Source organism: Oncorhynchus nerka, linkage group LG22 (genome assembly GCF_034236695.1).
Source record: "Oncorhynchus nerka isolate Pitt River linkage group LG22, Oner_Uvic_2.0, whole genome shotgun sequence".
Lineage (NCBI taxonomy): Eukaryota > Metazoa > Chordata > Actinopteri > Salmoniformes > Salmonidae > Oncorhynchus > Oncorhynchus nerka.
In genome coordinates, this window is record NC_088417.1 from 18,511,671 (window position 1) to 18,524,403 (window position 12,733).

At 41.0% G+C, this 12,733-nt stretch overlaps 2 protein-coding genes across 3 annotated transcripts in view; both read left to right on the forward strand.

Moving 5' to 3' along the window:
* Positions 1 to 143: 143 nt before the first annotated feature.
* Positions 144 to 1,302, forward strand: c1qtnf9 (C1q and TNF related 9). Its single transcript, XM_065007726.1, is given in 4 exon segments — positions 144 to 330; positions 441 to 495; positions 601 to 1,093; positions 1,096 to 1,302. Coding segments are annotated over 4 exon segments (942 nt in total).
* A 642-nt stretch (positions 1,303 to 1,944) lies between these two features.
* Positions 1,945 to 12,733, forward strand: part of spata13 (spermatogenesis associated 13) — a 40,831-nt gene continuing 30,042 nt past the window's right edge. Inside the window, exon 1 of one of the 2 annotated variants that reach the window (XM_065006993.1) lies at positions 1,945 to 2,508. In XM_065006993.1, coding sequence (XP_064863065.1) covers positions 2,500 to 2,508 — 9 coding nt within the window. In that variant the 5' untranslated portion in view covers positions 1,945 to 2,499. The remainder of the gene's footprint in view (positions 2,509 to 12,733) is intronic. The other variant, XM_065006994.1, reaches the window with a different exon arrangement.

Below are 12,733 nucleotides of genomic sequence, written 5' to 3' on the forward strand. Positions count from 1 at the left end.
TCTGTGCATGTATATGTGTGTGAATGTGTGGGTGTGCGTTGGACATAATGCGTTGCGCTGGATTACCCCACTCCTCTATCTTGTGCATCTAGTGCTGAGAATACTCAATTGGAAGTCTTTGAAGCATTGGCCCTCGAGGGCCCATGATGGGGGTTAGACTCAGAGTCAATCTCTTGCTCCTCCTGCTGGCTGTGAGGTGCATAGCACATGAAGAATTCAAGAAGAACTGATGTGTTTGTGGATACCCAGGAATACCAGGAGACCCAGGCCACAACGGAATGCCAGGCCGAGATGGACGAGACGGGTTCAGAGGTGACAAGGGAGACCGAGGTAAGACAATGGCACAACCTCCTCTGTTAGATAAGTCTCAATTGAAATCAGCTTTTCTGGTCCCATGCTGATACATTTTTGAAAGTTCTTGGTCATTTTATTCATTAAAGGGGAAATCAGTATCACCGGACGAACAGTACAGAGTGGCCCCAAAGAAGACAAGGGGAGCTGGGTGAGAATGTATTTTATTTTATAATGAAAATACTTTGTACAGTTATCACCACTGGCTTTCTCTGACAAGCAGTATTAACATAATTATATTATCCTTGTATCTGCAGGTACGGCTGGCCTGGCAGGAATAAAGGGAAAATGGGGTGAGAATGGAGAGAAGGGGCCACCGGGGAAGATGGGGCCCCAAGGAGTCTCAGGGCACATGGGCCTCAAGGAGATCAGGTTACCAGAGCGAGGCATCCAAGGGCCCTTGGGACCCCCAGGATGACCAGGTCCGAAGGGAGATCTCGGCCCCCCAGGGTTACGACGGAGAGCAAGGGAATCAGGCGGCGAGACAGGGGACAAGGGGGAGAAGGGGGACACATCCCTCATCCCAAAAAGTGCGTTCTCAGCCGGTTTAACCGAATACACCAAACTCCCACCGGAGAACATGCCGATCAGGTTCGACAAGGTGATCTACAACAGGCAGAACCATTATGACGCACAGACCGGACGGTTCACCTGCGCTCTGGCTGGGGCCTACTACTTCACCTACCACATCACTGTGTTCTCCCGTAATGTAAAAGTAGCATTAGTGAGAAACAGGTTGAAGGATAACTACACGAGCAGTGAGTAGTTATCCACATTATGGATAACTACACGAGCAGTGAGGACCAGGCAGCAGGCGGGGCTGTCCTGCCCCTGGAGAAGGGGGACAAAGTGTGGCTGCAGGTGGCTGGAGGAGAGCTCTTTAACGGGCTGTTTGCTGATGAAGATGATGATACAACCTTCTCTGGGTTCCTGCTCTTTGGTGCAGATTAGGCCCACATGACTCAGTGAATTTGGGATGGGATGTTACGTGGGAAATTATTACCACCTGTTATAGATGAATGTAATAGCCTACAGTAATAAAACATGTTTTAATCAAATATGAATATAAATTACGTTTTTGTAATATTTTTATGCTACAGCTGATATAGCCTATTATTTAAGATCATATCTCCTCTGATAACTCACCAGTCTGACAGATTTCATGTGACAAGTGTTATTGTATCTTGTTTTGATTTCAATACCATAATATACAATGTAAAATCCCATTGACTGTCTTTAATTTACTACTCCTGTGTACAATGTAATATACTGCCTACAATATTCATAAATCAATGTGTGGCAATAGGCTGTATCAGCTGGGTGCAATGTCATGACTTCCTGGGTGCGGGAATGATTAGAAAACAGGATGAGCTTCGCAATACCACAAACTGGAAGATTGTGTCATTGTTTTAAAGGCATTCCAAATGTTGGTGCCAGAAATGACGTCCAAAGACGTTAGCACTTATATATATAATACACGGCTGTTTTTTCTCAATGGAGCGCAACCTGCTATGGGCGTGCTTTACTGCAGTGTTCACGTTCTGTTTAACTTGGCTCTCGGCGGTGAGGGCCTCTTGCGGTCAGACCACAAAATAATCAGTGCAAAACGTCCTTTGAGTAAATGTGGAACTCAAACTCCGCCCCCAAGCAATCACTGCAACAAGTGCACGGACGCCGTCCAGTAACGACAGCTCGAGCTCCAAAGAATCGACCAGCCTCTCACACTTGAGTACCAACGGATTTCTGAGTTTGTTTGAACCACTTGTATCATTTATCCACTGGCATACCCAACGGCAGATGCTTACTTGCCCGAAACCTTTCACAATTGAGTTTTCCGTTTTGTGAATATTTTAGAACTTCCCAGGTAGCTAACTAATGTTAGCCTACTGTTTCATGTTGCAAGGAGCGAAGTTAGCCATTTGTCTCGACATCTTGCAAGCCAGTTTAACCAGCAGCAGTAGCCTGCTACTTCAGCCATGTTTTCGTGTGTAATCATCGATTGCATGACCCAGCAGACCTTTGGACTTAAGTAGCTAGCTTGCTAACTAACCATTTTAGTAAAGCGTTGACCGAGGATGGCTAACTAATCAACAAAAACAGCTGCTACTCCGTTGATGACAAATATCGGTGGCACAGAACAACACGACTATGAGAAGGGTAAGCAAATGTGACCAACTTGCAGTTCAATGCCATATCAATTGTTCAATTGTAAAAAATGTATGGCTTACATCAAACTGGTTAACTATTTTTATTTTTAGGATTTAAATGTGTCATTCAGTCTATTGATCAAATTCGTTTGGGTTCTAGCATTGGTTTGTTTCTGTAACGTTAACGAAGAAAATAGGGGGGTTGTTGTAGGGCATTACTCCCCCGGTTGTTATAGTGATGTGGGGGATGCCAGGCACTTCTATAGAGGTGGAGAGGAGGGGTGGGGGCTCGGTCAACTACAAAGTAAGAGGTTTATGGCGAAAACATAAGTTAATTAAAAGCACAAATAAATAAGCACTTTTTCCTCGGGGGTGTTTTGCTGGCTTTACGCGGAAGAACTGTAACATAATCGCCTTTAACATGTCATTCTCCAGCTCTTTTTCATTTGAAAAATTCCCTGTTACTTATACTTCCTTTTCAGTATGGATTTGTAACAGTAGTAGATTGTTTCCCACTGAATGACATCTTTGTAGACTCGCAAACCCAACTGTCACGCGCCCGTACACCAGGGAGATGGAACCACAGAACAGTTCGACCTGTATAGATGGAGAGTTTTATTTAACTAGGCAAGTCAGGTTCTATCCTGCGTCAGGGGAGAACTCTCATATCTATCTGAACACATCACACAAACTTGGCTTTTTCATTCCAGTGTTCCAGTATCCATATATTAACACTGGTATATAGGAGACAGGTTCTGTTTTACACACTTGTAAATCCACCGTGTCACAGCAGTGGGTGGGACTTATATGGATCTTTGTGATTGTCCAACTTTGTTTGAACTTTGCCTCATAAATGCTCATGTCCATGGTCTCAAAGAAGCTTATGGGTAATTCTGTGGGAAAGTCAACCTGAGCATCCACAAGTAAATTTTGTCATTTCCGAATGAAACCATAATTCTTCATATTAAGTTTAGACTTTATTTGAAACCACTAAGTAGGAAATTGTATGAATTTTGACCATTACAAAGTATTGTAGCATACCAAATCTCAAATGCTTTTCAGTCAAACATATTTCATGGCTTTTAGAACTTGCTCAGAGCTTGTTTTTCCACTCACAGCTGTCCCCCAGCTTTAGTTATGAAGATCAGCTGTTAATGAAGCAAGTACAAACCTTCTTGAGCACAACGCAATGCAGAGTGTATGTATACAGCCCTTAGCTGTGGTATTAGAGGTCGACCGATTAATCGGAATGGGCGATTTAATTAGGGCCGTTTTCATAACAACCGGAAATCGGTATTTTTGGGCGCCGATTTGATTATTTAAAAAATAAAAAAAAATACACCTTTTATTTAACTAGGTAAGTCAGTTAAGAACACATTCTTATTTTCAATGACGGCCTAGGAACGGTGGGTTAACTGCCTTGTTCAGGGGCAGAACGACAGATTTTCACCTTGTCAGCTCGGGGATCCAATCTTGCAACCTTACAGTTAACTAGTCCAATGCAATAACGACCTGCCTCTCTCTCGTTGCACTCCACAAGGAGACTGACTGCCTGTTACGCGAATGTAGTAACATTCAGTATTGTTGTAATTGTCATTATTACAAATAAATAAATAACAATTGTCCGATTAATCGGTATCGGCCTTTTGGTTCTCCAATAATCGGTATCGGCGCTGAAAAATCATAATCGGTCGACCTCTACGTGGCATTTTAGCCATATACCACAAGCCCCCGAGGTGTCTTATTGCTATTATAAACTGGTTACCAACATAATTGGAACAGTAGAAATAAATGTTTTGTTATACCTGTGGTATACGGTCTGATATACCATGGCTTTCAATATACCACGGCTTTCCAATCAGCATTCAGGAACCAGTTTATTGTATATAGCCCACTCCTGTAGAATGCTGCTACTGTCTTGTTAGGTCAGATATGTATGCATTTAGCATTCCTACATGTCCTAGTGTTCATATTAGCGTTTTGTCCTCTGAGCTTGGTGTTGGATTTCCCATTCAGTTCTGACAGACCACAGACAGTAGCATATCAGGTGCATGTGTGAACGAGACGGAGAAAGTGGGTGACACCCTCTACCCAATACCTGGCTTCCCACGATCAAGAGGGGCAGGGGCGTGGTCTCGCTCTCGGTATGCCCTCTGTCATAAGAAAAGGAATTGGGTCATTGTGAGATGACTTCAATAAGCAACATGTGCTTATTTAGGAAGGTGCGGTGTTACAGAACATTCAGACAGAAATGGGCTATATTGTGTAGATAAAATAAAAATTGAACTTTGCTACAGAGAATAGTCAGTTGTGTCAGCTGTTCTATACTGGACATTTCTATCGGCAGCATCTTGGAACATTTAGGAGTAGGCTACTGCTTGTATGCAGGCCTGAGCTAGTCAGATTCCATAAATCAGCCCAAATGGCAAACAACTGGGCAATAAGAGATTGTGCCGTGTATATAGAGATTAGTGAATCTGCCCTGTGCCAGGCTTAGGATGATTCTTGTGAACAAGCACACAGACAAGGCTGCCAGTGCCCTATCTTTGGAAATCACTTCCTCAGAATTTAGATGTGATTCTATATAGGCTAAATGATAAAAGATGACTTAAAGACATTTTAACAGTTATAAAGGGCAGACTGTGATGGGAGGAAAGTGAATGATTTTATCTACCTCTTTCCCTCCCTGATAGTAGCTAGAGCAGTCTACTATATACACAATTAGCAGGCACTCTCTGTGATCTAGATTCCATTGGATTCCTTGTATAGATGGCATCCAAAGATATCGTTTTCTGAGTATACTTTATATAGCCTAGAAACACATGGTTCTAAATTCCATATTATGTTACATGGATCCACCAATATGGCGGAATATTTAAACGATCCATTCCAATAAGCTGGAGTCTAGAGTTGTTTTTCAGTAGCTGTAGAGTGCAGTACTCCTTCTGGTTGTTAAAACTGATAAGGTTTTTAGGCAAAGGACTGTATTGAAGGTTGGTTTGTTGTTGGTATGGGCTTAAGAAACCGATTGTAATTTTGGTGCGCATAGTAAGGAGTCATGAGTGCATTAAGGTGTGTTCCGCGCCAAATCTTCCTCACAATAGACAAACGGGCTTGTTCTGTTCCGGAAAACCCAGGGTATGATGCAATGTCATCTTGTAGTGTACATCAAACATAGTGATTATAAACGTTGACACTGTATATGACATGAGTTTTATGATGTGGAAATGTGAAGTGCACATTTGGACTCACGGGTGTTTGGCTTGCTTGTATGACATCAAAGCTGTGTTATTATAATCCTCAACATATCATCTTTTAAAATACATTGAGTTCTCTTAATTTACAGCATTTCCTCACCAAGACAACAAAGAACATCTGTCAGTCAAAACTCATACAGCGCTGTGAAGCGCAGAGCCTGAGCTCTGATGTCATTTATGGCATGTTACTGTACAGCCACTGTGCTCCAATTTAGGAGCTTATCAATGCCCAAATCTGCCATTTTTGAACTTGTCTATGGGTACGAGTGTAAAGGGTTAATGGATCAATAAGAAAATGTTCCAAACCTCTCTGCTAAAAACAGCTAGTTTTCAGTTTGCTCTTGGCTATGAAGCTATTTTTGTTTCTTTTTGACCATTTTTAATTTAAATCAACCACCATAAGGTACTTAAAAACCTCTTAAGGATTGAACCTTTTTTTTTTCAATTTTCACCTAAAAGTGACATACCCAAATCTAACTGCCTGTAGCTCAGGACCTGAGCAAGGATATGCATATTCTTGATATCATTTGAAAGGAAACACTTTGAAGATTGTGGAAATGTGAAATGAATGTAGGAGAATATAACACATCAGATCTGGTAAAAGATAATACAAAGATTTTTTTTGTTTTTTTTGTACCATCTTTGAAATGACAGAGAAAGAGCATAATGTATTATTCCAGCCCAGGTGCAATTTAGATTTTGGCCAGTATATGGTAGGAAGGGAATGTGCAAAGTTTTAGACTGATCCAATTAACCATTGCATTTCTGTTCAAAATGTTGTATCAAGACTGCCCAAATGGACCTAATTGGTTTGTTAATACATTTTCAAGTTCATGACTGTGCACTCTCCTCAAACAATATCATCAAATCAAATTTTATTTGTCACATACACATGGTTAGCAGATGTTAGTGCGAGTGTAGCAATGCTTGTGCTTCTAGTTCCGACAATGCAGTAATAACCAACAAGTAATCTAGCTAACAATTCCAAAACTACTACCTTATAGACACAAGTGTAAGGGGATAAAGAATATGTACATAAAGATATATGAATGAGTGATGGTACAGAGCGGCATAGGCAAGATACAGTAGATGGTATTGAGTGCAGTATATACATATGAGATGAGTATGTAAACAAAGTGGCATAGTTAAAGTGGCTAGTGATACATGTATTACATAAGGATGCAGTAGATGATATAGAGTACAGTATATACGTATACATATGAGATGAATAATGTAGGGAACATTATATTAGGTAGCATAGCATGGTATTATTTCACTGTAATAGCCACTGTAAAATGGATAGTGCAGTTAGATTAACATGAATTTATCTGCCAATATCACATATGTCTATGTCTAATTGTCTTGTTACTTAGAACCTCATGCTAATCGCATTAGTCTACGTTAGCTCAACCGTCCCGCAGGGGGACCCACCAATCCTGTAGAGGTTTTGTTGCCCAGAAATTTGATTTGATATTAAGATAACGGCTGCATTGGACCTTTAAGGCAAACCAATGAGCACATGGCACACAACGGGGGCAATTAAACAATACTGTGCTCAAAGGAACAATATAACAGGAACAGGAAAAACAGAAAACATCCATAGTGAGGGGGGAAAGGTAAGAAATAACTGAACTGATACTAACACGGAATAAGACAGGTAGGTTTGTCAGGCTGCCATTTAAAGGTAGAGTGGGTGTGGCAGAAGTCCCGCCTCTGGAACAGGAAGTGGATGGGTTGGTGGGAAAGTCTGAGTGGGTGGAATTTCCCAAACTGGTCGAAAGGCTTCCCTGATTCGGACTATACAGTGCCTTCAGAAAGTATTCACACCCCTGGACTTTGGCTATATTTTGTTGTTTTACAGCCTAAATTGATCAAATGTAGATGTTTATTTTCTTCAATTTCCTACACACACTACCCCATAATGTCAAAATGGAATGTTTTTTTTTTTTTTTTTTTTTTTTTACAAATTAATAGAAAATGAAAAGCTGAAATGTCTTGAGTCAATAAATATTAAACCCTTTTGTTATGGCAAGCCTAAATAATTTCAGGAGTAAATTTCCTTAAGTCACAAGTTGTGCACTAGTTGTGCAATAATAAGGTGTAACATGATTTTTGAATGATTACCTCATCTCTTTACCCCACACATACAACTATCAGTAAGGTCCCTCAGTTGAGCAGTGAATTTGAAACAGATTCAACCACAAATACCAGGGAGGTTTTCCAATGCCTCTTAAGGTAGGGCACCTATTGATAGATTTAAAAAAGGGGGTTTAAGACATTGAATGTTATTTTGTGCACGGTGAAGTTATTACACTTTGGATGGTGTGTCATTACAAAGATAGTGTCCTTTAATGGCTTTGATAGGAGAACTGAGGATGGATCAACAACATTGTAGTTACTCTACAATACTAACCTAATTGACAAAGTGAAAAGAAGGGAAGCCTGTACAGAATTTTATTTTATTTTTTAAAATATTTTTAAATGCATACTTTTTGTAAAACTGCTAAAAAATGTTGCTTGGGGCAAACACAACACATCACTGAGTACCACTCTTCATATGTTCAAGCATGGTTGTGGCTGCATCATGTTATGGGTATGTTTGTCATCGGCAAGGACTACATAGTTTTTTGTGATAAGTAACGAATAGAGCTAAGCACAGGGAAAAGCTGGTTGTCTGCTTTCAGACTGGGAGACAAATTCACATTTCAGCAGGACAATAACCTAAAATTCTAGGCTAAATCTACATTAGTTTCTGAAGGCATTAAGTATTATATATGACCAACTCATAGTGTGTGTTGCTTTTTGACTGTGCCATAGAGGAAACAAGTGCTGCACAGACTGGTAAAGCCCCCTGATTAGTCCTGGGAGAGGAACAAACGCATGCTGAAAGGGGCTTGGTGTAGGGAGCCATCTGTGTTACCTTTAACTCAGAGAAACTCCACTTCTCGTTGGGCCACAGAATGGTTAGTTTTACACACACACAACCACTCCATGTGTAGTCCACTTAGGTCTGTTTTTATTATTTTATTTAACCTTTAACTAGGCAAGTGAGTTAAGAACAAATTCTTATTTACAATGACCCCCTACCGGGGAACAGTGCGTTAACTGCCTTGATCGAGGGCAGAATGACAGATTTTTACTTTGTCAGCTCTGGGATTCGATCCAGCAATCTTTCAGTTACTGGCCCAATGCTCTAACAATTAGGCTACATGCCGCCCCTGTTTCATGCCCGATGGTCTCATATGTATCAGCGTGGCTAACATGGAAGGTCTCCTACATACGTATCAGCGTGGCTAACATGGAAGGTCTCCTACACATGTATCAGCGTGGCTAACATGGAAGGTCTCCTACATGCGTATCAGCGTGGCTAACATGGAAAGGATACAAAGAATAAACCATTTGCATACTCTCACTAGTTGTCGGTTTTTAGTGTTTTATGAAGTTATTTTTCCTGAACATGTGGTCAGGACAGCACTGATGGCTAGCTAGATTTGATCACTCAGCTAAGCAGACAACCAGTAAAATGAGCAGCTTACCAAAGAATGGCTGTGCTAGTGCTTTTGGCCAATTCTGTCTGGGTCCCATGGCTTAGCTACCAAAATGAGAGAAACCGCTAGAGAAGTGGCTTTCCCTTGATATTCTCTGTCTAGACGTCTATTTAGTTTAACTCTCCGCTCATCTCTGCCCAATTAGCTTGAACTTGGCCTGGGGCAGGACATGCGTTGGTTCTGTGAAGCTGAATTGGGGACTGGAGTTCATTAATGATTATATGTTTATGACTCCTTACATAAGGCTGTGACTTCATCAGCCCAAAGGGAAGGGAGTTGATGACCAAGAGAATGCCTGCCTAAGTCCCCGTCCCCCCCCGTGTGTGTGGGGGGGGCACATGTATACTGAGTTGGCCTTGACAGTGTCTTCTGAAGTATGTGTAAATGTGCATGTCTTTCAGTTTGTGTGACCCCAGCCCTCCTCTCTCTGGGAGTCTAATCTGAGGCTGGCTCCAGCTGGCTGTTGTGTGGGGGGCTACTCTTCTCTCCTCTCTCTTAATTAACTCTGGACCTGAGAGCCAGAGCACCACTAGCTCCCAGGCTTCACCTGCAACCACACAGGAACCCTGACCTGGAAAGGTAACCCCAGAGAACCACTCTCATTCAGCTTCCATATTGTTCAAGCATATCTTAAATGGCCTGCATAATGCTGTAGTACAGTTGAAGTCAGAAGTTTACATACACTTAGGTTGGAGTCATTAAAACTTGTTTTTCATCCACTCCACAGATTTCTTGTTAAACTATAGTTTTGGCAAGTCGGTTAGAACATCTACTTTGTGCATGACACAAGTCATTTTTCCAACGATTGTTTACAAACGGATTAATTCACTGTATCACAATTCCAGTGGGTCAGAAGTTTTACATACACTAAGTTGACTGCCTTTAAACAGCTTAGAAAATTCCAGAAAATTATGTCATGGCTTTAGAAGCTTCTGATAGGCTAATTGACATCATTTGAGTGAATTGGAGGTGTTCCTGTGGATGTATTTCAAGGCCTACTTTCAAACTCAGTACCTCCTTTACTTGACATCATGGGAAAATCAAAAGAAATAAGCCAAGACCTCAGATTTTTTTTTTTTTTGAGACCTCCACAAGTCTGGTTCATTCTTGGGAGCAATTTCCAAACGTCTAAAGGTACCATGTTCATCTGTACAAACAATAGTACGCAAGTATAAACACCATGGGACCACGCAGCCGTCATACCGCTCAGGATGGAGACTCATTCTGTTTCCTAGAGATGAAGGTAGTTTGGTGCGAAAAGTGCAAATCAATCCCAGAACAACGGCAAAGGACCTTGTGAAGATGCTGGAGGAAACGGGTACAAAAGTATCTATATCCACAGTAAAACGAGTCCTATATCGACTTAACCTGAAAGGCCACTCAGCAAGGAAGAAGCCACTGCTCCAAAACGGCCATAAAGCCAGACTACGTTTTGCAAATGGACAATGACCCCAAGCATACATTCAAAGTTGTGGCAAAATGGCTTAAGGACAACAAAGTCAAGGTATTGGAGTGGCCATCACAAAGCACTGACTTCAATCCCACAGAAAATGTGTGGGCAGAACTGAAAAAGCTTGTGCGAGCAAGGAGGCCTACAAACCTGACTCCGTTACACCAGCTCTGTCTGAAGCGTTTGACCCAAGTTAAACAATTTAAAGGCAATGCTACAAAATACTAATTGAGTATATGTAAACCTCGGACCCACTGGGAATGTGATGAAAGAAATAGAAAGCTGAAAAATCATTCTCTCTACTATTATTCTGACATTTCACATTCTTAAAATAAAGTGGGGATCCTAACTGGCCTAAAACGGAATTTTTACTAGGATTAAATGTCAGGAATTGTCAAACTGAGTTTAAATGTAATTGGCTAAGGTGTATGTAAACTTCCGACTTCAACTGTATGTACTAGTTGTACTAAGAGGGTAGAGTAGCACCTAGTACGGTAGGAGGTTCCACTGTCCTACGCAGCTTATTGTGCTGGCCAGGGCAAAACTACACACAATAAGTTGGCTGATCTCTAGATTTTAAGTACTGGCAGTAACTCCAACTCCTTTGAAACAGAACCCTATGATGTATCGTGCCAAATAAACAGGTCCCAACTGGGCTGTGGATGTTGGCACCAGGTTGAGAGAGAAGCCATAGGGGTAGTGTGCATTGTGCAAGGTAGTGGAGCGGGTGGTAGAATAGGAAGATAAGGTGAGTATGAGGTAATGCATTGATAGAGGACTGCCTTGGTGTGCCCTTTCAGTGCTAGAGCAGTCTCTTTCATTCCCCAACCTTGTCTTACTTAGGGCTGCCGATATGGACAAAATATCATGTCACGATATTTGTCACATTTTTGGCGGTATTTCATGTTTTTGAATAATACATGTTCTAAATATGCTTTCTCATTAGTTCATGACCCTAGTGGGACAACACATACATTTATAAGGGATTTCAATGGGGCTTTCTCCATTTATACTGTTCAATCCAACTCCATACAAAAATCATTTTCAGCATTTATACATTTCTGCATTTCCTTCAATTTTACTATTTCCCACACTGTTTCACACAGCATGATCTGGGCAAAAACATCTAGGCCTAGTTAATTGAACTGTTGGAATCATGGACAAATAGTGATTATTCTATGGTTTGAATATAGTGGGTAGCACCTAGAATACATTGTTTGACATGACGACAAATTATTAAACTGGGGAGGAATTATTGACAGGGTGGGAACCAAAGTGTTGGTCAGTGTTTCCTAATTAGAGGTTACATTACATGTTTTAGCCAGCTAGCCAACATATTCATACATCGCATATTCCTCTCTGATAAGATAGCGTTGCACAAACATGCTTATCTAGACCTACACCAGCACTGGTACCAGGCTGTATTAGCTAGCTAGCTACATTTGCTGTCACTCTTAGCTGGCCAACATGCTAAATGTACTAACTGCCGATTAGCATTAGCGGCTAACACAAATTATTTTAACAAGACCTTGCTAAGAAAAGACAAACTAGCAAACAGTAGTTTACAGACCGTAAGATACACAAACAAATAAGTTAGCGGCATGCAGCAGCAAATGGAGTAAACTATCAAAAACAGACATTATACGTGCCGGAGTTGCGTATCACATTTAACTAACTAAACATTGAAATACCGTTATAGAAGGTAGAGTAAAAATCCGGTACACCTTCCAGCCCTAGTATTACTGGAGAGCCTAGAGCAGGGGTGTCAAAGTCAAATGGACGGAGGGCCAAATAAAAAAATCAGCTACAAGACGAGGGCCGGACTGTTCGAATGTTCATTGAAAATTTTTTAAATGACGCATATAGTCTAGTGAACCTAATTGAACCTACTGAAAACCTAACAAATATATTACAATATGATCAGATAAATAAAGCAATATTTTCTTATGGCTCTGTCAGTAATCTTTAATTTTCAACAGA